General features: G+C 33.4%; 2 protein-coding genes and 1 non-coding gene across 3 annotated transcripts; all 3 read left to right on the forward strand.

The window, feature by feature from the left end:
• The first annotated feature begins 9,665 nt into the window (after positions 1-9,665).
• On the forward strand, positions 9,666-9,749 carry LOC125607835. The gene has a single exon (XR_007338892.1). It is a non-coding gene; the product is annotated as a small nucleolar RNA snoR110 (small nucleolar RNA).
• Positions 9,750-13,794: 4,045 nt separating this feature from the next.
• On the forward strand, positions 13,795-16,230 carry LOC106439570 (glutamine synthetase cytosolic isozyme 1-3-like). Its single transcript, NM_001316028.1, has 9 exons — positions 13,795-13,924; positions 14,198-14,237; positions 14,314-14,417; positions 14,508-14,556; positions 14,668-14,774; positions 14,859-14,946; positions 15,027-15,230; positions 15,314-15,367; positions 15,779-16,230. The coding sequence occupies exons 1-9, from the start codon at positions 13,851-13,853 to the stop codon at positions 16,121-16,123; spliced, it is 1,065 nt and encodes a 354-aa protein (NP_001302957.1). The 5' UTR covers positions 13,795-13,850; the 3' UTR covers positions 16,124-16,230.
• Positions 16,231-20,591: 4,361 nt separating this feature from the next.
• On the forward strand, positions 20,592-24,438 carry LOC106444118 (putative F-box protein At3g17560). The gene is made up of 4 exons (XM_048776490.1): positions 20,592-23,123; positions 23,226-23,319; positions 23,553-23,803; positions 23,948-24,438. Exon 1 carries the CDS (start codon positions 21,291-21,293, stop codon positions 22,434-22,436), a length of 1,146 nt encoding a protein of 381 aa, XP_048632447.1. The 5' UTR covers positions 20,592-21,290; the 3' UTR covers positions 22,437-23,123; positions 23,226-23,319; positions 23,553-23,803; positions 23,948-24,438.
• Positions 24,439-24,549: the final 111 nt, after the last annotated feature.

The raw sequence follows: 24,549 nt of genomic DNA on the forward strand, positions 1-24,549 counted from the left end.
AGAATGTTTAACACAAATCACTAACTTTTAAGCCATATATAAGTGAAATTAAACACTTGATTGGTTGGTAATCTGTTGGGAATCACCTGATTTGAATGGAACAACTGTTTCAACATAACTTATAAGTTTGATTCTATGACAAAACAACTTTCTAAATCAAGTTGTCTTACAATTTGGTTCTTCTTGGTTTACTGGAATTGAAAGTGGAGTGTCAGTTTGAAGCACTATCCAATACCTGTAAATGACTCTTGATAAACTCGATGAAAATTTGAAGGTTCCAGTTTTTATTGTTAACAAACCAATAGATTTGGGCGTTTAGTTACCCATTGGAATTTAGATTAGGCATTTAACATTTTTTGTTCTAATTTATATCATATCCTAAGTTTCATTCTAAAAATTTTGTAAGTATGGACCGGGTTTGGATATAACACATCAGTTTCAATTATAATTCGTATCACATCCTAAAACTCATAAAATAACTATATTTCATTTGGATGCGGATTATATTGGTTTGTTTTGAATATACCGAAGTAAAATTTAAAATTTAAAAGGAAAATATAAGAAATAAATACTTATTTATATATAATTAGGTATTAACAGTATTTATTTAAATTTTAAATATTTGTTTTTAGATATCATACAAAAGAAATACGGAATTGAATATTTGAATTACATGTTTATGTTTCAAATATTTATTTTGCATATTAGTTTGGATATTTAGATTGGTTTCTTCAAATTTTTTGGATTTTTGGTTTTTTGGTTTTTTTTGATTTTTTGGTTTATCTGTTAGAGTTCGGTTAATAACACTTTAGGTTTGAATATGTTTTGTAACACCTTACAAGGTCTATTTGAGTTTTTTTTTTTACATTTTGGATGGGATACGAATCATTTTTGTAGTTCATGTTCGGTTCGGATTACGGATTTTATGCTCATATCTATCGACCAATTTGGAGGTTCGTATATATAGGAATTAAAATCACATAACGAAATAAACTTGTTCAGATCGAAAATATATAAAGTTTCAGACATCATTTTATTCTACATCAAAATAAAACCAACGATGATGCCCAAATATTAAAACAGATACAACGTGGAATACTCATACAGTACGGACGATAGTTTTCAGGCAACGATATTTACGTCTCCATTGTCTCGAACGGCTTTTTTTATGGAACTGTAATACCTGCACATCCAGTACGCAAATTCATGATACTGATTCTTTGAAAACCCAATTTCTATGTTTGGACTTGCTTGGGAAAAACACTTTTTTCTTTTATTTTTAATCTAACTTCCTATTCTTTTTCTTATAAGATGTTATAACAAAATATTAACAAAATATTAACGCAAATGTGAAGCATTATATGTATTTTTCAAGAAAAAAAAACAAAACGGCTCTTTTTCTCTCTCTGCTAAGGCGATCGTTTGGCGACTTCCAGCTACAGTGCCTCCGTCTGCATCTCAGCGGCGTCTTCTCAGACGTCGGATCCTCAGTCAGGGTTCCGCCACCTCGCCGCCGTCCCCAATGAAGAAGAAAAAGCCCAAGGTTTCTCCGCCGAAACCCCCATCATTTTCCCCTTCGAAATCTCCGCCTTTGAAGACCCCTCCTAGGTCGCCTTTGGTCTCTTCCGCTCCGGCAGACCCGATCGATTCCGACCTCACCAGCTCCATGGATGCCCCAAAGATTGTTTCTGATGCCCAATCCAGCCCTCGGGCCGATGCGGTTGCTCAACATGCTGCGGGTGCTCCAGATCTGGCCCTTGCCCCTTCAATTCCGCCATTTAGCAAGACAGTGATCGACGACAGGTCGTCGGATCCATCTTCTACCAACATCAACAACCAGTCTATCAATTTTGAGTCGATCTCTGGGGCCTCCCCACCGAGAACCTCGGTTACAGACAAAGTTGCTTTAGTTACTGTAGATGCCAAGTTGATTTCTTTGAGCTCACAGTTAGCTACAAATAAAGCTCAAGCCCCAGATGAAATGGAATGCTTTGACGCAGCGGATGCTCAGCATGTTCCGGCAGGAAATAATCAGACTATTCAGCTGTTGGAATCTGATAAACTGGCAAAGACCTCGCTCCCACCGGTTGAAGCGAAGCTCACCAACGAAGTAAATCAGCCACCAAAGGACCCGTCCGACACTTGGTGTGCTCACGCAAAGGGTCTAGGAAACCGTCTGTCGAAGAAAGGCGAACCTTTTACCCTTCCCTCAGGTGAAGCTTGCATAAAAATACCAAACTCAGTAATTGAGAAACACAGAAAGTCGTGGGAACCTTTTGTCTTGGGTCAGTTCTACTCGGACCCTCCCTCCCAAGGGACCCTGCACAACATAGTAAATGGTATATGGAGCAAGCAATACCGCGATATAGCAGTCTCGAAAATGGAAGGCTTTGCGTTCCTCTTTCGGATTCCTAATGCATCGACCAAGCATCGTGTCGTTAACCAGCGGTTGTGGCAGATTGAGGGACAAACAATGTTTGTTGATAAATGGGAACCAGGAGTAGTGCCAGTTAAACCCGAGCTTACTTCTGCTCCCATTTGGTTGGAACTCAGAAAGGTGCCGTTTCAGTTTTTCAATGAAGACGGTTTGGAACGTATTGCGGGTCTGGTGGGTCACCCGAAGTACCTACATCCGATGACAAAAAATAAATCGAATCTTGAGGTGGCGAAAGTGTTCACTATCATAGACCCTAGACAGCCCCTACCGGAGGCTGTAAACGTTCAATTCGACTCGGGTGAAATTTGCAGGGTGCTGGTATCTAGCCCGTGGATGCCACCGGTATGCGATTTATGCAAAGAAATAGGTCACTCTACTAAGCGCTGTCCGACGGCCGCTACTGTCTGTGATCACTGCAAATCCAAATCCCATGCGTCAGCAAATTGTCCTCAGAAGCAGAAGCAGGAATCAGTTGGGAGAAAGACAAGAAGAGGCAGATCCAAAGACAAGCAGAAATGGAAAGCTGTAGAGACAACCACCGAGGTCATCAACAATGCTACTGTTAAACCCTCTCCTGTGCAAAACGAGTTGATCAATTCGCAGTTGGTCCAAACTGTTATGCCTCAAGGTTCAAAACTAGGGACTGAAAAGGACAAGGTGCAAGGAGAATCAAGCAACATGCCGAGTTACCTCAGATCTCCTCGCCCTAGAAGCAGATCAGCCACTACCAGATCCTCTCAGTCTGATGCGCAACCGGATTCCTCGGATGTTGAGTCGTCTGATTCGGAGCTGGAAGAAGGGGAGTTCAGTCAGGATGATTCGGGTTACCAGTTAGTGCGTAATAAGAAGAAATTCTCAGGTCTGAAAGGTAATAGGGGCAGGGGCCCCAACAAAAATTAATATTTATGTCGACTGACATTTTTTGCTGGAACATACGCGGTTTAAATAAGTACAGTCACCGCAGCGGATTAAGAAAATGGTTTAGGAATAACTATCCTCTTTTTGGTGGTCTACTTGAGACACACGTCAAGCAGGCTAAGATGAATAAATTCGTCTCTCAGCTGTTTCCGGGATGGTCTTCAGTGGAGAACTACGGGTTTTCCCCCTTAGGAAAAATTTGGGTCGTCTGGCACCCATCTCTTTTGGTTACTGTGATCTCTAAATCGCTGCAGATGATCTGCGTCGAAGTTATCTGGCCCTCCGACCCACAGTCCACGCTGTTCATCTCGGTAATCTACGCATCAAACGATCCGTCAGACAGGACCATGCTTTGGTCTGAGCTCGTAACTCTGGCCACAACTCACGATCTCAACTCTAAACCATGGCTGGTAGTTGGTGATTTCAACCAAATTCGAGACCCATCCGAGCACTCCTTACCCACTTCGTTAAACATGGACAAGAGGATTCGAGAATTTAACCAATGCCTCTCTGATGCGAGCTTGGAGGATCTGAATTATAGAGGAACTACGTTCACTTGGTGGAACAAACGTAAGCTCTCTCCCTTGGCCAAGAAACTGGATAGGTGTCTAGCAAATGAGGAATGGTACAATGCGTTCCCTTCCTCGGTGGCTTTCTTTGGCAGTCCTGAATTCTCTGATCACGCTCCCATCATTGTCACGCTCGAGCCTACCAAGATAAGATCTAAGAAACCGTTTAAATTCTATAATTTCATATTGCAGAACCCGGACTTCATTGCCACTGTTTGCGTTAGCTGGTTCTCTTTTAATGTTGCAGGCTCTGCGATGTTCATAGTTTCTAAGAAGCTCAAGCTGCTAAAAAATGTGATCAGGGAGTTCAGCAAGCAGAACTACTCTGGCATCGAGAAGAAGACTGCGCAGGCTCTTGAGAAACTGATTCAGACACAAACGGTGATGCTGTCTTCCCCAACAACAATAAATGCCGCCGCTGAACTTGCAGCGATGCACGACTGGGAAGAATTATCCACAGCTGAGGCAGCGTTCTTCTTTAAAAGATCCATCATTAATTGGCTTGCCTTAGGGGATGGTAACTCCGCACTTTTCCACAGATATGCAGCATCAAGGCAAGCTTGGAACCACATTCATTTCCTATTCTCTGAGTCTGGAGATCGAATAGACTCGCAAGCAGGAATCCAACAGTTGTGTATTGATTACTTCTCGGAGCTTTTCGGAAGTCCGGTATCTCAGCCTATGTTTGTTCAGAGTGATTTGGACCTCCTGTTCGATTTTAAATGCTCTGAGGCTCAGGCTGCGGGATTTGAAAAGAACTTCTCGCCAGAGGAAATAAAGGAAGCTTTCTTCTCCTTGCCCAAAAACAAATCAGGGGGACCGGATGGCTACTCAGCTGAGTTTTACACGGCAACGTGGTCGGTTATTGGCTTCGAAGTTACCGCTGCCATCATGGAATTCTTTAGGACGGGAAAGCTTCTCAAGCAATGGAACTCGGCGAACCTGGTTTTAATACCTAAAAAGACTAATGCTTCCCTGCCATCTGACTTTAGACCCATTTCGTGCCTCAACACTGTGTACAAAGTCATCTCAAGGCTGCTGGCCTCGCGGCTTAAAGAGATACTGCCTCTCATGATTTCTAAAGCACAATCGGCATTCCTGCCTGGCCGGCTTCTAGCAGAAAATGTACTCCTGGCAACTGATCTCGTGAACGGCTACAACTCACAATCTCTCTCTCCAAGGGGCATGCTGAAGGTAGATCTAAGGAAAGCGTTTGATTGTGTCCGATGGGATTTCATTCTATCATCCCTTCGTGCGCTGGCGATTCCGGACAGGTACATTGGACTTATTGAGGAATGTCTTTCGACAGCTACCTTCTCTGTATCAGTAAATGGAGTTTCAGGAGGGTTTTTTAAGAGTACAAAGGGGATTCGTCAGGGGGACCCATTATCCCCTTATTTGTTTGTGCTGGCCATGGAGTGCCTCTCACGTCTGCTACTATCTCGCTACGAATCTGGCTGTATCGGCTACCACCCAAGAACGGAGGAGATCAAACTCTCCCATCTCATGTTCGCCGATGACGTTATGGTGTTCTTCGACGGGACTAGTAACAGCCTACATGGGATCTCTGAATGCCTCGACGACTTTGCCTCCTGGTCGGGTCTCCATATGAACACTACTAAAACAGAGTTATTCACCTCGGGTCTGGACCAAAGCGAAACCGCTGCTATTACTAGCTATGGTTTTCCTTCTGGTCATCTCCCCATCAGGTATCTCGGGCTCCCATTGATGAGCAGAAAGCTGAAGGTCTCTGAGTATGCTCCTCTAATGATTAAGATCAATTCGAGCCTCCACTCATGGTCAGCGAAGTTGCTATCTTTCGCAGGTAGATTGCAGCTATTGAAGACGGTTATATTTGGCACTGTCAATTTTTGGACTTCAGCATTCATCCTACCAAAGACCTGTATAACGAACGTTGAATCTCTCTGTTCTCGGTTCTTGTGGTCTGGTAGCAACGAGCGGAGAGGTATAGCTAAGGTAACTTGGACTACAGTCTGCCTGCCAAAAAATGAAGGGGGTCTCGGGCTTCGTAGCTTCTCGTCCTGGAACAGGGTGCTGTGCTTAAAATTCATTTGGCTACTTCTGTCAAAGGCTCCTTCGCTCTGGGTGGACTGGCACTGGAACATTCACCTGAACGGGCAATCTTTTTGGTCAATAAACCCATCAGAAACTGACTCGTGGGCCTGGAGAAAACTGTTAGACTTGCGGCCGTTGGCGATCCAGTTCTGTCGAACTAAGTTAGGAAATGGAAATTCTACCAGCTTCTGGTTCGACCCATGGACGCCACTTGGTCAGTTAATTACATACATCGGTCAGTCTGGTCCAAGAGCACTAAGAGTCCGAATGAACGCTGCTGTCGTTGATGCAACTGCTGGATCGGGTTGGACTCTTCCTCATCCTAGATCGCAGAGGGAAGTGAACTTACATGCCTATCTCTCTACTATAAATCTCCCATTATCTGCTGATGTTGATGACATATATGAATGGATTGCTGGTGACTCCCCCTTATGTGTTTTCAGGTCCTCCACAACATGGGAAGTGCTTAGGCCGAGACAAGCGATAAAACCATGGGTTGACGTGGTCTGGTTCAAAGGCGCCATACCGAAGCTGAGCTTTACCATGTGGATTGCAAATTATGATAGACTACCGACGAGGGCAAGACTGGCAGCGTGGGGAATGGCGATCTCGCCTCTATGCCCTTTTTGCTCCAATTATGAAGAATCACGAGATCATCTGCTTCTTCGATGCGTGTACAGCAAAGAAGTGTGGGGAGGGGTGTTCGCAAGATGCCTTCCACCGTCAAACACGTTTACAGACTGGGCAGAGCTGCTATCTTGGATTAGAGGAGCGCCACCAAAACTCACTCTTCTTAGGAAACTGGCGACTCAATCCACTGTCTATCACTTATGGAAGCAGAGGAATAATCTGATCCATAACCAGACATCAGTCCCTGCTGCAACTGTCTTCCATGCTATTGACAAAGAGATTCGAAACATCATCTCGGCAAGGAGGCACAGAAAGCACTTCGACACACTAATGATTTTGTGGTTGAGATAAGTCAGATCTCTTGTTGTTCAAGCTTGTGTCCCATCTTGTTTTTATTTCTTTTTGCCAAGATGACACAAACATAAGATTCTACTTTGTATTATCTTTCTTTCATATATGATATTTACAGTTTAGCAAAAAAAAAAAAATGTGAAGCATTACGTTGGCGTGTATGGTTACAGTTAACAAAAGAAATTATTTAAAACACTAAATATAATGATTTGGCTTAGGGATTTTAGTTAGAAAATATGTAAATGCAAATAAAAATGAACACTCCTGCGCATGATAAATTTATATAAAAAGTTATTTAAAAAATATTATACGGAAAAATAAATTTATATTCTTGATTGAATTAATATTTTGGTCTTTAACAATTTTTTTAGTTTTTTGTTAATTATATAATTTGTTTAGTGATGAGCTTATCCCATTTTTAATAAAATTTTATGTCAAAAAATCACTTACTGCATAAGAACCTAACGTTTAGGTCGAAAAATCTCGGATCTATTTGATTACAATGAAACTATGTCAGCTCGATTTTATATCATGATTTAGTAATTTAAAAATTAATTATGGTTATGAAAAGTTTACGTTCACGTGCCAATCCTATCCATCTTCAATATTTTTCTCTTTTTCATTTTGGTTATTGTTCGATATAAATATTGACTTTGAAGTTTATTCTCATTTTGTTTGTTTGTTTTGATCTGAAATTTAGAAAATGTTTATGATTTAAAATAATTAAAGAGATACATACTTAGATCGCACCTTTTGCAGAATAAATATTTTTTATTTTTTATTTTTTATATTTTTCTGCATATTATGAAATAATAAAATAATAAGTGTATATATTAAATAACTAAGAAATCAGTTACTATTATGTAATAAATTAGCGTGTGCATATAAATCAAACTATCACTCTTGTTTATTCGCAATCATTTTAAGGTAAATAAATCAAAACAATCAATCTTATATATCGTATATGATATATAATTAAATTTAAATGATATTAACATATATATAGTACACTTTTAATATGGATATTTATTAAATGAAGTTTTTACTCATGTGATTTTATGATTATTTACATATTTGTCTAACAAAAATTTACACCAACGATTTTTTTTAATGTGGGATAGTTTCAATAATTTATAATTATTTAAAAACAATGAAGATTTCAAAATTAAAATATTAACTTTTCAATATATGTTCAATGCAAATACAAAATATAAGTATACATTTTCATACGATTTATAGTTTAATTTAAAAGATATGATATATATATATATATATATATATATATATATATATATATATATATATATTTATATATATATATATATATATAAACATAAAAACCTTTTAAAATAAAATTATTTCTTCATATGGTCTTATAATCATTGTATTTTAATACAGAAAAAAATTAAACCTTGATCATAAAAGTTTATGTGAGACTTTTAACAATTTTAGTAATTTATACTCCTATTGAAAAATTCAAAATACAATATATACAAAAAAATCTAGATTTTAATTATATAATTAATGTAATTATGTAATTTATTTTAATAATGTTGAAATAAAAAATGATAAAAAAGTATACAGATTGTTATCAAATATTTATTGTTTAAAATTATTAATTGCTATATATATATATATTTTAATCACATTAGGTAATTCCGTAGGTTTTATTTAAGGAAAACATGCGAAACAATAAAGATTTGATATATGCGACCAATTATAGCCTGTGAAATATTATTTTACTAGAGAGTATAATTTTTAGACTAGTTTATAAGGTGCTCTAGAATTCTTTGAAATGAGATTTAGAAGACATACACAAGTGCCACATAAAATACATTTTTTTTTTAATTTTAACAAAACTTAGGTTATAACTTTTTATCCTCAATTAATATATAGGAGATATATACACTTACTTCCACATTTGGTACCGCGAGCTACATATCGACCGCATTGACGGATTACCCCAACAGCGTAGTTGACATCGATGAGAGCCGCTCTTTGTGGTGTTACAGAAGGACAAACGCACCATGCTGGAGTCGTTCTTATTCTACGACAACATTCAGCGGGGGGAGCCTGCCTAAAAATTAATATCTTGCACGCGTCAATTAACAAGCGACGTTGAGCATGGCAGTAGGTTTCTGCAACGGTGAGTTCGAGGCAAAAACTGGAAATCATCATTAGTAAGATCAGTGACTTCAACATAGCTCTACTCTCCTCCATTATTTCTCTTAGTGAACTTTCTATGTTTGATATTGAGAAAACGCTCCCCATTTATAAAGACAAAACTTTCACATATAACCGGTTAAAAATATGTGGTTCTCAACTAAAGTTTAAATGTCGGTGCTATTTGACAAAATATGATGCCGAATAAGTCATCATCATGTTTCCCACTAATGTCTTTATTAGTTATAGTATGGTGTTACAGACCAGTGCAACAGTTTGTTAAAAGTTGTAAAAAATAACTCCTTGTGGTAAAATGTTCGGGTAAGAGTAAACTCAACACTACCTTTACTTTTATCGTTTAGTCTCTTACTCAGTGATAAACTCAGTTATTAGCCTCAGTTGCAAAAGAAAAAAAAACTCAGTTATTGCTTTTGGTTGGAATGTATGCACCGGCCGGTGTGATGGTGCATGACTATGGTCCCTATGCGCCGAGCTTCAAGATTTTATGAAACAAAATAACTTCTCGACTAGTGCCGCCTTGTCTTTTGAAAGTTTTCTCCTTTCTTTTTTAAAGTATATTACTGTTTACTTGGTGGCAGAAATCTCTGTCATGTTCCAAATTGTTTTTACAACAAAAAAAAACATAACTTCTCGACACTTCAAAGGGTATGAGCAACTTTTTCTTCATTTTGTTTTTATCCTTGGTCTTGTTGTTGCTTACTTGCTTGTTTGTTCGTCATGTTTGTTGTTGGCCTCAGTACTTTACAACACACACAAATTTAGTCAGGAGACAGAAGCTATTGAGCAGAGAAAAGCCGAGAGGAGAGGTTTGAAATCTGATAAAGATTGGACCGGAGATGGGTTCTTGAAGGAAACTGAGAGTATGGTTTTAACTAAGTTCAGTAGCCTGATCAAGACCCAAAATACTTAAATAAAGTTTGCAACTTGAATCGGCTTTTCCTTTCTATCGTTTCACATCAACTTCTCACTTGAAAAGAAAAGAAAACTAAAGTTTACTTACTGTATAATATTTTCTTCTAGTTGTGTATCGTTTTTTTTTTTTGGTAAAACTAGTTGTGTATCGTTTGTATAACGTATCCGTTGCCACCATTTCTTTCAAGTTGGCTTTATTATTTTCTTGGCTTTAACATCTATCTTTTCATAGTATTATCCCTTATATATTAATTGAGGAACATTTGAAAAGATGTAACCTCAATTTTGTATTAATTAAAAGAGGCTCCAATGCATAGGTGTCACTCAATTAGGTAGTCAATTACATTCAATTAAAAAATAAGTAGGTCCACATTCGATTTTTATATGTTGTTAGATATATAAGTTGGTCAAACTATATGATATAATGATATGATATGATATTTTCTTTCCTTAAATAAAACCTACGGAATTACCATAAATGACTAATATATATATGACAATTAATGAGTTTAATAATAAAGATTTGATAACAATGTATATCTCCTCCATCATTTTTTGTTTAATTTTATATTATTAAAATAAATTAAACAATCAAATTAGCTATAAAAAGAAAATTTAGATTTTTTCGTATATGTTATATTTTGAATTTTTAAAAACGACAATAAATGACTAAAACTATTAAAATTATTATGTTAAAAATTAATGATCAATGGTTTAACATTTTTATTATAAGAAGATACACATGATTTTAAAACCATATGAGTAAAAAATATCATTTAATAATAAAATAAATATATATATATATATATATATATATATTAAACACTATATACCATAAGATTACATAAATATTGTAATATTAAAACTTTCAATGAATTTTCAAGAACATTTATAAATTATAAACTTATTAAAGATTTCAGATTGAAAATTTTGTTATCGATGATTTAAATATTTTGTTATAAAACGATATGAACGATCATAGAACCGTATGATTATAAATTCTTATTTAATAAATAACTATACAAAATATACTATTCCTAGAAAAATAGGTTGGTCTATCTTAACTTATATTACACTTTTTATTAAACTAACTATCGAATTGATAAATAACGTACCAAAAAATGTTTTGCACTTTCCTTAAATAAAAGCTACGAAATTACCTAATATGATTAACGTATATGTGAAAATTAATTATAATGAATAATAAATATTTGATAACAATTTTTGTATCTTAGTTCTTTTTTTTTAATTTTATATTATTAAAATATATTTAAAAATCACATTAAATATATAATAAAAACATTTATAATTTTTCTTATATGTTATATTTTGAATTTTTCAAAACGTCTATAAATTATTAGAAATTTGAAGATCCCCACTCTGAAAATTTTGTGATCAATAGATTTTTTTTTGTCATAATAAGTTACAAATGATCATAAAATTGTATTAATATGAACTTTTATTTAATATTATAAGAAGATACACATTATTTTAAAACCATATGAGTAAAAAATATTATTTAATAATAAAACATATATATTTATATATATATATAGATTATACTATATACCATAAGATTACATAAATATTTTAATATTAAAACTTTCAATGAATTTTCAAAAACATTTATAAATTATAAACTTATTAAAGATTTCACATTGAAAATTTTGTTATCGATGATTTAAATATTCAGTTATAAAATGATATGAATGATCATAGAACTGTATGATTATAAATTCTCATTTAATAAATGACTATATAAAATATACTATTCTTAGAAAAATAGGTTGGTCCATCTTGACTTACATTATATTTTTTATTAAACTAACTATCGAATTGATAAATAATCTACCAAATTTTTTTTTGCACTTTCCTTAATTAGAATCTACGAAATTACCTAATATGATTAACGTATATATGAAAATTAATTATTACGAATAATAAATATTTGATAACAATTTTGGTATCTTAGTTCTTTTTTTTTTAATTTTATATTATTGAAAGATATTAAAAAATCACATTAAATATATAATAAAAACATTTATATTTTTTCTTATATGTTATATTTGAATTTTTCAAAACGTCTATATATTATTAGAAATTTGAATATTCCCACTCTGAAAATTTTGTGATCAATAGATTATTTTTTTGTTATAATAAGTTACAAATGATCATAAAATATAACGCATATGAATTTTTATTTAATAAATATTCAAACTAAATAATATATATATATATATATAAACACTAATGATTTAAAGCAACAAGATTGACTGATCAATTTAGTCGTCCAGTTGAAATCTTTCAAAAGTATGCGAAAGACTAAAATCAAAGTACATATGGATTTAGAATAGTAGTTATATTTTACTAACCAAATACCGAAAAAACCGAACCGAACCGAAACCAATCCGATATCCGGATTGAACACCCGTAATCCAAATGAAGCCAAACTATTGTTTCATTCTCCAAAATATAATAAAAATAATAACTTAATCCCGCGCAAGGCGCGGGTCTTATCCTAGTTTTTATTGTTATTTTACAACATGTTGCAGCTCAAAATGGAAATGAAGAGAGCACCATCCTCAGTAAAACCACGTTAGTATCGGAAATTAAATCAGACAAGTTACATTTAATACATATACAAAACAAGAATATGCAAGAAAAAAATTAACATAAACCATTAACTTCTTTTCCCACTTGCTTGAAGCCATATCTTACTGAAATTAGACAGTTACGTGTCCTTCAAACTCTTGTGCACACTGGAACGACAAGAGAAAACCTTATGACGCGAAACATCCTTACAAGAGCAAGTGTTTACATCATGCTAAAAAAATAGCTGAATTGAATGAATTAGCGTAACCAGAACTTGTTTTGCTGTTAATGAGAGTGAAAATGTTTTGAGCAGTTATGTATATGTTTCCACATGATGAATGAGTCAATGAGAAATATTTCTTTCACGTGTTTGATTCCATCAGTTGTAGTTTGTTTGTTGATAATTGGTTATACAGAAGATGTATGGATCTGCTAGTTTATATGTGATCTAATGTACATGAATTTTGTATTTTTCATGAATATCGGCATTGGCTAATAAAGCTAGTTTTGAAAGTTATCAAATATGAGATGATTAAGAATCCAAGTTAAGTCATGATTAAGAATCTGGTCCATGTCTATTGTGTTTTTGTTTTACTTTTTTTGTGGTTAAAATGTCAAACACACCAGAGTAATGCAAAGAACAAAAAAAAGGTGACAAAATGAGCTTTTTGACAAAAGGTGGTTAAAAGGTCCGGCTTGATTCAGTGATACATTAAACTCGTTTCATTTCGTACCTAACTACGTTTACGTGTTCATCAACAATTCTATTTTTACTGATCTTTTTCATAAATATTTTCACATTTCATAATCAGTGTTTTTAATTTTCGTGGTAATTAAACCTTTTCAGCTGCATATGATAGTAATAAACAAACGCTTCAAATTTAATTTAAATTGTTGTCATAATCTCCTGCATAATCTGTATATTCTGTAATCTCAGGAGAAATCGTAACTGAATCGATATAATTATTGATTATTTACTTAAAATTCTAAAAAGGTAACATTGCCACACAACAATAAATCAACCACCAACTTTTCCTATTGGTCGTAAATATCTGAAAATAATAAATAAAGAAAGAAAACAAAAAAAAAGGCTCTATATATAAACACTCTCAGGAGAGAAGCTGTATCGAGATCGTCTTCCCAAAACAACACTCATTGATTGATTACTATCCGACGCAGCCATGTCTCTGCTCTCAGATCTCGTCAACCTCAACCTCTCCGACTCCACCAAGCAAATCATCGCCGAATACATATGGTTCCAACATCTCCCTTCTCTCTGTTTCTCTCTCACCACGAGTCTCATTATCTCTGTTTTCTTATCTTCGTTATCTCTGTTTGTTACTATTGCTGCGATCGAAACACTTTGATCTCTTATGTTTTGACAATTTTGGTTTGAACAAGATTCAGTTCACTCTGTTTTTAGCTGTCCTGACTCGATGAGATTGACGTGTACATCGTAAAGCTTGTCTCTTTCTTTGTTGTCGTCTTGTGGGTTTGTAATTTTCTCGTATGAATGTTGAATGAACAGGATCGGTGGATCTGGCATGGACATTAGAAGCAAAGCCAGAGTAAATTTGATACTCTGTTTTTTTTCATTCCTCTGTTTCTTGTATGATCGTTCTGATTTGCTAATGGATAATACAGACACTCCCAGGACCAGTGAGCGATCCATCAAAGCTTCCCAAGTGGAACTACGACGGATCCAGCACCGGTCAGGCCTCTGGAGATAACAGTGAAGTCATTCTATAGTATGTTCCTCTTTATCTACTGTATAAGCATTAACACAAAATCTTGTCTTAATCTTCTTTTTTGTTTTGTCTCGTTTTATGAATCGATAGCCCTCAGGCCATATTCCGTGATCCGTTCAGGAGAGGCGACAACATCCTGGTAGGGCTGATTTTTAAATGTTTTTTTTTTGTGCACAAAATTTAAAAATGATTAGTGTGACTAAATTCAATTTGGATCAGAATAAAAAATTGGTTAATGTGATATATTCAGGTGATGTGTGATGCATACACACCGGCCGGAGATCCAATTCCGACAAACAAGAGGCACAAGGCTGCTAAGATCTTTAGCCATCCTAACGTTGCCAAGGAGGTGCCTTGGTAATCTCTTCTTCTTTGTATATTGATCTCTCTGCAAATCAATCTTATATACTTATTCTCTCTCTCTCTCTCTGACTCAAAAAGGTATGGGATTGAGCAAGAATACACTTTGATGCAAAAGGGTGTGAACTGGCCTATTGGTTGGCCAATTGGTGGCTTCCCTGGTCCTCAGGTAAATCTAAATGATCAACTGATCTTGATGTCATCACAACACTTTTTTTTTTTACTTAACTTTCTAATATTATGACGCAGGGACCATACTACTGTGGTGTGGGAGCTGACAAAGCCATTGGTCGTGACATTGTGGACGCACACTACAAGGCCTGTCTTTACGCAGGTATTGGCATCTCTGGTGTCAATGGAGAGGTCATGCCTGGACAGTGGGAGTTCCAAGTCGGTCCAGTTGAGGGTATTAGTTCTGGTGATCAAGTCTGGGTCGCTAGATACCTTCTTGAGGTAGAGTACTCTACTTTAACCGGTTCTATTGTGAATATCTCTACAAGCTTTGCTAATGGCCATCTTATTCTCTCTTTTGACAGAGGATCACTGAGATCTCTGGTGTAAATGTCAGCTTCGACCCTAAACCAGTTCCGGTTCGTATCTTAACACTCTGGCTTTATCTCATACCTTCAAACAATAGAAAATTATAGTGAATCTCCTAAATAGTACATTTTTAAAAGTTTATCAAAAAGTAGTATCCAAACATGGAAAATACTAACTAACTCTAATTCCTAATTCTAATGTTACCAGCACTCCTTAAATACTGAATCCTAATCACTAAATCTAAATATAAAACAAAATATTTTTGATTTTTAATCAATGATAGCTTTGGATTTTTCTTCCTTATGTGCTAACTTATCATAAAACATGTTTTAGTCTAATAAAGTGTATTACACAAATTTTATTAAATTTATCTTAAAATGTTTATGGCCTCTTTTATTCTCATAGCCGGCCCTGATTGTAAGTAGTGTTGTTGTAACGTATTGTTGGATTCATTGGTTCAGGGTGATTGGAACGGAGCTGGAGCTCACTGCAACTACAGTACGAAGACGATGAGGAACGACGGAGGATTAGCAGTGATAAAGAAAGCAATAGAGAAGCTTCAGGTGAAGCACAAGGAGCACATTGCTGCTTACGGTGAAGGCAACGAGCGTCGTCTCACGGGGAAGCATGAAACAGCAGACATCAACACGTTCTCTTGGGGAGTGGCGAACCGTGGAGCTTCGGTGAGAGTGGGACGTGACACTGAGAAAGAAGGCAAAGGTTACTTCGAGGATCGTAGGCCAGCTTCTAACATGGATCCTTATGTCGTCACTTCCATGATCGCTGAAACCACCATCCTCGGTTAATCAGAATGTTTCTCTAATTGCACTAATAATTCTTATCATGGACTTAGTAGCTCGACGGTGTTTGGTGTGTTTCGTTTCGAATAATTAAATAAAGGATTTTCATGATGAAAATTAAAGCCTTTTTTACATACTGCATGATGATAATAATAATAATAATAATAATAATAATACCAAATTTAAGCAAAAATAAAATAACAATAATATTAAAGCTTTTTTTTACCAAACAAAATAAAATAATAATAAAGTACGGCATGTTTGAACTTGTCGGGGGATAAGATTTTGTGATTTAATGTAATTACGAATGATATACCATTTTTTTAATGATATACTATTATTTTAAAATAATAAAGAATATTCTCATTATGGAATTTCGAAACATAAATTATTAAAATTCCGAAGACGTAGGGGTGGTGGAATTTGAGGTGGGAACAACGTAACGCGCTCGTCACGTGAGTGTACTCCTATGTAGTACTATGTCCTGGTCTGATGCATTGAATTGCGCGACAATCTTGGGCTAAAAAGTCAAATCGATTTTGTAATTTGTGGATATTTGTGGTATTCATTTTATGAGTGGGGACATTCGTGAATCGGGACTACTCCACTAAGAAAAGTTTACTCTTTTTGTAATGTCCATGACGAACTAAAAGATGATGAAGAAAAGTTGTATTAACGTTTTCTTAAGTTCTGGAAGTCATAAACGCAAGTACACTGTTCGTACTTGGTATATCTCAGTGCATTTTGATATCACACTTTATGACTTTAATCACACTTACCTCTTAAAACTAAACACGTTAATAAATCATAATCATGACGTTTACCCACTTGATTTCGCTTTGAAAGAATAATAAAGTTTTGAATCAACAAAAAGAAAATAAAAAGTAAAGTTATGATTTGTGTTGTCGACCAACAACACAAAACAAAAGAAAACCTACGGTTGGTTATAATATGGAAAAAGAGAGGTAATAATAGGTGGAGGGTTCGTATAATTACTAATCTATAATCTATTACCAAATTTGTAGTTCTAAACTCATTTTTCATTACCATGAATTAAGTTATTATTAGGCTTCATTTGTAAAATTTGAACTAAAATAAAACACTTGTGATTTTTTTTTTTTTTGGAAGTGAAATAAAATGTATTTTTCTTTCTGTTTTAGGGGGTTTTGTGTAACTTGGTCTAAGTTGAAAGTTCTTGTAGTTACATGTATAATCTATTACCAATTTTGTAGTTGTAAAACATCTTCAGACTTTTATATGCTTACCATGACATTAAGTTCTTAATTATTAAAGTCATTCCTTTGTAAAGTTTTCATTAAAATGCGTGTTTTCTTTCTGTTTTAGGGGGTTTTGTGAAATTGATCATGATGATGAAGTTTAAGTAATAGTTGTATATTGCCAGAGGTGATTAGCTCTCCACGTCTATCTTTGTATCAGACACTCGACGAAGAAGATCCTCTCGTCGGACAATCACACAGATCCACTTGAGGAAACTCCATCAGGTATCCACTCCAAGATCACAATCAGCCTTCGTCTACTCTGATCGTGCATTTTCATTTGCTGAAGCTTTCAATTTTTGAGTCACAATCTTTAATTTTATTGGCTATTAACATTTTTATTTATTAATAGTTTGTCAATTTACATGGAAAGTATTTGAGAAATCATTTAAAATTAAATCTTACTTTTCTCTATAGGAAGAATATAATTTAATATTTTACAGTAGATATATTAATAATTATTTATTAGATATCTATTCTATTAAAACGAAAGTATAAATACTTGTCTATTTTTAAGTGGATTCTTACAGATTTTCGTTCCTCCTTTAATTAATTATAATCACTTCATTTATTGTCTTTTTTAATTAATTTGACTTCATTTATTACAAAAGGAGGAAAAAACTTATTTTAACTATTTTATTAGATTTTACCTTCTTTTTTTACTTTTTCAAACTACTTCATTAATTGCATATACCATAATAATTCGACATCATTTATTTTACGTACATGTTAACCTTAATAATTTCACATGTTTGAATGAAATTGTTCTATTCGTGAAAAGAATTCAAACCGTTTAACAAAAAAAAATTACACCCTATACCCAAAACTTTCTTCCTAATTAGATGAATACCCAAAATCCCACGTGATAGTACTTTAATTGCTAGACACCAAGTTTACTGTTATATGTATTGCTAATATCTATATTGTTTTTGTATTATGAGCCAATTGACTCAAAAAATATTTATTTATAGAATTACTTAGATATGGACATTCAGGTACAGATTCGAGTACATATTTTTTTTTGGATATTAGTTTTTTTAATATTAAAATTAAACTATGTTCCTATATAATATATTTTTGGATGGGCTTTGAATCGGATTCTTCTATGTCCGGGTAGGTTCGTAAAAATCTAGAACTAGACAAATAATCTATGCGTTTAAAAATGTTACTACACCATTTATAAAATAGTTAAAACCAAATCTTCTCGCCCAAAAACCAAAACCCGAGCGGGCGCGCAGGTGAAGCTCTAGTTCCTTTTAATTGTGTTAACAATTGATACTTTTACCTTACTTGTTAACATTATATAAAAAATAGAGTCAATTGGCTCATTATATAAAAAATAAGTTAAATATTTGTAGTTTTCTATTTTTATGTTAATTACAAAAAAACGAAAGATACTGCTAGATAATTAAAATCTGGTGCAATTAATGTATAAGAAAGCACATGCTACATCTTATTATATAAAGTTTGGTTCTTCAAAGTTTCTAATTAACATGATCGCGACACAAAGCAGTTATATATTTAAGATTGTGACATATGTTAATCTATCTCATAATTAAAAGTATATATACTAAAATATTAACAAAAACGAATTTTACTAAAAATCTTCTTATATATATTATTTAATAGTATAATTTTCCTTTTTTAAAATCCTAATCAAAAGATTACTGTAAAAGATTATTTGATAATAATTTTTCTTCAAATATTGTGACATGTGATATATAAGGACTAAAAATATATATAATAAGATAATAAAAACAAATTTTGAAAAAACAACTTTTAAAATTATTTAATAGTAAAAACTATTTAAAAAAGATATTTGGTAGTATTTTTGTTTAGAAAATTTCCCTTTTCAAAATCCTAAAATATAGATTTGAAAACAATTTATTTAATATAATTTTTCTTTTCTAAACTTTGAATTATAATATAATTATAAAAGAATATATTAAGCTTGGTCTTCAAAATTGCTAATTAACATAATTGTGACAAATGGTAGTTATATATGTAAATATGTGATATGTGTGTTTAACTATATCATAATCAGAAAATATATACTAAAATAACAAAAACAATTTTTTCTTAAAAATTAATTATAAATATTATTTAATAGTCTTATTATTATTATTACTTATCATTATAATGTCTATTTTAAAAATACTGAAGATAGAGAATTATAAAAGATAAACATTAACTTTTAAGAAAAAAAAATGTTACATAAAACCAAATTGTAAAAGCCTACAAGTACAATAAATTATTTAATAAAAACATGAATAAAAACTAAATTTAAAATAAATAATATTACTTTTTTAAAAGCATAATTAAGAGAAAATTGTAAAAGTACTCTTATTATTTTCTTATAAGTAAATAACTTTCTTTTTTAATAGATAATTGTATGTTAAAAATTATGACAAAAAATAGTTACAAATATTTCACATCTATATTTAGGTTTAAGCTTTCATATATTAATTTACAAAGAACAATAGTATTTACATGAAATGTATTACCTGGTATTTTTTTTTAATATCTTGATACAACTTAACTTTTTATTATTCTTATTACATCTTATGTTATGATGCTAGCATAACTTTTAATTTTGATGTTATTGTCGTACAATAGTGAATGTGTCAATAAAAAAATTTATTATGTGAAAATAAATTTTTTTCCCTAAAATCTTAAATAAAAGGAGCTCAAAAAGAATTTTTTTTTCTAATCTTAACCAATTAAGAATTTTTCCTTTTTTTAATCGTAATCAGAGAGAATTGTAAAATTTTATTTAATAGTAATTTTTACTTCAAATTTTAATGATAAACATGATAGTAACAATTATTCAATTAACAAGAAAAAAAATCAAAAATATTAATGATATTGAAAAAAAACAAATTTTGAAAATTGAAACTTTTAAAATATTTAATATTAACTGGAAATAGTTATTTGATATATAAAAATTCTAAATCCTAGACAAAATATAATTGTAAAATATTATGTAATATTAATTTCCTTTTCTAAAATCCTACAAAACTGTAAAAGAATATTTGATAGTTGTTTTCCTTTTTTATAAAAAAAAATCCAAAACAAAAGAAATTTGTATAATGTTTTTAAGTCCTAATCAAAAGAGAATTGTAAAAAAACAATTAATTACCAAAAGAATTGTAAATTTAGGATTGATACGAATTGTAAAAATAGAAATTTTAAAAATATTTATTAACAACTAAAAAAAATTATTTGATAGCAATGTAGCTTTTTCTGAAATTATAAAGAGAAGATAATTGTAATAGCTTATATGATAGTGATTTATATTTTCTAAAATCTTAAGCAACATTTTAAGAGAATATTTAATATTATTTTTTTATTTTTTAATTGGAAATAAAAAGGAAATTTATAAAATAGGATGTTTTCCTTTTTAAAAAAAATCTAGCAGAATAAAATTTTAAAGACTTATTTATTAAAACATTAAATTAGTACATAAGAACATGTATAATGTTGTCATTGATTCGATTGGTGTATTTATAATACTATAGTAAAATGATTTATTATTTTATGTATAATGTATAATGTTGTCATTGATTCGATTGGTGTATTTATAATACTATAGTATAAATTATAACAACTCACCTATGTATTATGATTATAAAATAAAAATATTAACTTAAACTTACGTGTGAAAACATGTTTTAATTATAAAATAAATCTCAAATAACATATGCAAAAAACAATCATAATACTATAGTAAAATGATTTATTATTTTATGGTTTTTATTAAATTAAAACGTCAAACGAAACCGGGCTCATATCTTGTATATATATACACAAGAGCGTTAACATATTTCTTCTTATATAAGAGCAAGCGTACGTGGAAGTTGACCTAAAACCCTATTTGATCACGAGTGCAAACAAGGATGATCTCCGATCTGCCGCAGGATTTGATAGAAGAGATACTGTCAAGGGTTCCGGTGAAATCTCTGAGAAGACTACGATCAACGTGCAAACGATGGTACCATCAAGCTTTATTCAAAGATCCAAGATTATTCATCAAAAAGCACTTTGATAAAACAGCAAGACAGTATCATGCTCTCATGGTGATGAGTTCTTGGGTATGTTCAGTGAGCTCCGTACTTGATAGCTCCGTACTTACCACGGAAACCGATTTGGTTTTAGGTGGTCGAATTAGCCTAACTGTTCCCAATTCTGACGGTGCACTAGTCGATGTAAGTAATGCCTTTCACTGCGATGGCATATTGCTATTCACCAACCACGAGGCAGACATGCTTGTGGCTTGGAACCCGTTTTCAGGGCAAACCAGATGGCTCCAACTGCATACGCCAAACTACTTTGGAATATATGCTCTCGGATACGACAAGAACGAATTGTTCCGTAACTATAAAATCTTGAGGGTTCCTTGTAGAAACGGAAAGTTGTCAGTATGGGAGAAACTTGGTGTCACTCCCGAAATCGATGACCTAATTAAACCTGAAATCTATGAGTTTAGCACTAATGCATGGAGGAGTCTTGATGCCATTGCTCCCCAAGCCTTCATAAACACTTGTGGCGTGTCTTTGAAGGGAAGTACTTACTGGGTGTCAAGAGGCAACGGCTACTCACTACTCCGTTTTGATTTTTCATCAGAAAGGTTTCAACCTTTGTGTGCTCCCATTGGTCATGATGACCATTCTGGCACCATGACTCTATCTCTTGCTGGAGAAGAACGTATTTCCTTGTTTTATCAGAGCCAAGAGACACGCAAGGTGGAAATATGGATGACTGATGAGATTGAGACCACATTTGTGTCGTGGAGCAAGTTCTTAACAATAGATGTTGTAGATCCTTTTTTCTCGAATTCCATGAGCTTCTTCATTATTGACGAGGAGAAGAAAGTTTTCTTGTGTTGTGATAAAAGAGGGGAGAGCTTCTTATTGGTATGTTTTGTTGTTGGAGAGGAAGAATATATAGCAACACCTAGTATTTCAGTTAAACACATACACATTTGGTGTTTACCACCCTTTTATGCTACAAGATTGCTCGGTTATGTTCCAAAAGAATTATAGTTTAGTTTGCTTCCTTTGTCATGTCCTTCCATTGATGAATGAAATTATTTTCAGTTTTTTTTTTCTTGGTATTTTTACTCATGGTTACAAGGCTGGTTTCATAGAGTTTTTGTTGAGGCCTGAGAAAAATTCTCTGTTTTTTGTGTGTGTCTAAGGCACATAGATAGACATGAGTAAGGCAATACTAGCATATTTTGGGTCTAGTTAAGGATATGAAGACATCTTCCGGGTCCCAAATAAAAAATACAAATCATCCACACATGTGTGGGTGAATCATCCATATAGTTCCAATGGACAAGTTTTTCATTTTCTATTAAATGTTCCACCGTCCACTTGTAAGATTTCTAGAGTAATATATAAGTGTGTCAATATTCCACTCTTGATATTCAGTTTTTTTTTTCTCGATTGTAGTCTATAATATCCAGTTCCACAAACTATAAGCTTCATATATCTAATACTGAATGTTAGGTGGTGTATTAAAAGTGCCAAATAAAAAGGTTTCTAATTTTGGCACAAGTTTGCTTTTAAACAACCAACTTGTATTCTTGACCAAAAGAATCATGGTTCTTTTATTGTGCTCAACTACTACTTTACAAGGTCATACCTTCAACCTCTCTCTCTCTCTCTCTCTCAGTCTACCGTTTTAAGCTTAGGATTTGGCAGAGCCATACGGAGTGATTCTCTCAAGTAAGTGATTGATCGATCTAGCTGTCCTTCTGCTTTTCCCCGTGTTAGATATAGCTCTCTCTCACTTACTCTCTAGTTTATTTGCTTTTTCTTGCCGACCAGATCCTCTGTTAGGTAGCTGTTGGTTCGGATTCTAGCGCTGTGCGAGTAGAAATGGATGAAAACAGCAACGATTTCAGTGAGGCAGTTGACAAGTGTAAGCTAAAAAAAAACTATTTTGTTCAGCTCTTGTTCTAGAAGCTTCTGCTTTCGTTTCATGATCTGTGTTTGGAAATGGATTCTCTCTTTTGGTCTTAACTTGCTTGTTGTTGCTGACTCATGGGGGAACCTGGTTCTAGAATCTTTCGGCTGGTTATATATATATTGCTGAGTCTTGAGGTTTCCTTCAGTTTTATATCAAAGTGTTCTGTTCATCGTTTGTTTCCACAGGTTTCAACATGTACAACCCTCGTTTGAAGATTGACAAGCTTTTGTTTCTCGCTGACCGTGGTGTAAACCGAACCGAAAGCCTAAGTGTAGCTTGCCGTTTGATAAAGCTCGGAGACAGTCCCAATCTTCTCAGAAGGGTCAGAAGCAAATACAACATGGAAAGCGATGCTGATGATTCTCTGTGGCTCAGACGAGCTGATGAGCGTTTCTCTCGAGCAAATAGTACTTATGAGTCATCATGCTTTTCTCAGGTAGTTAGTTTCTTTATCTGAATGCAGTCATGCACTCATATATATTATAATTTTTTCAGAAGCATGATGACTCATAAGTACTATTTGCTTATAAGTATGGTTTTCTCATATAAACAATACTGATTAAATTGTGTTTTTATGTAGAGTAACTTGGAGCATGATACTTTTATCAATCGCTGCATGGAAGATATGCTGGAGAAGATGCGAACACAAGCCATACTGAAACTGCTAGAGCCGTACACAACAAAGTTTGAAATTTCATTTCATATCTACCAAACTGGGCGTCACAGAGGATGAAGCGATGGAGTTGTTGAGGTTGCTGATACTCAACAACGGAGTTCATTGGCTCGTTGATGAAGTGGAATGTTACTTGGTGAGAGTTGATTGATTACAAAAGCGTGTTGGGTTAACAAGAGAGCTAATTATTATATTAGTAGTGGTCAACTCAAATGTCTCTGCAATTACTAATTAGGAACTTAAATCCACTTCATGCATCTAGTCGTTTTCCTTTTCAATGTGAATATCACCACGCTTTGTTTTCACATTTACGGTTTGTCTCAAAGTCCAAAGATGTTCGTTTAGTGAACTGAATGACAAAAATTTCCACCATAATAAATTTATTTCAGTGTTAAAAATACTTGGTGGCAGAAGTGGACCAAACACTAACAAAATCAAATACTTTTTTGAAGCATAGGTGGCGAGTTCGTGTAGGTTACTACATCTATAATCTATTACCAAATTTGTAG

The sequence above is a fragment of the Brassica napus genome, chromosome A3 (assembly GCF_020379485.1).
Source record: "Brassica napus cultivar Da-Ae chromosome A3, Da-Ae, whole genome shotgun sequence".
In the NCBI taxonomy this organism is placed as follows: domain Eukaryota; kingdom Viridiplantae; phylum Streptophyta; class Magnoliopsida; order Brassicales; family Brassicaceae; genus Brassica; species Brassica napus.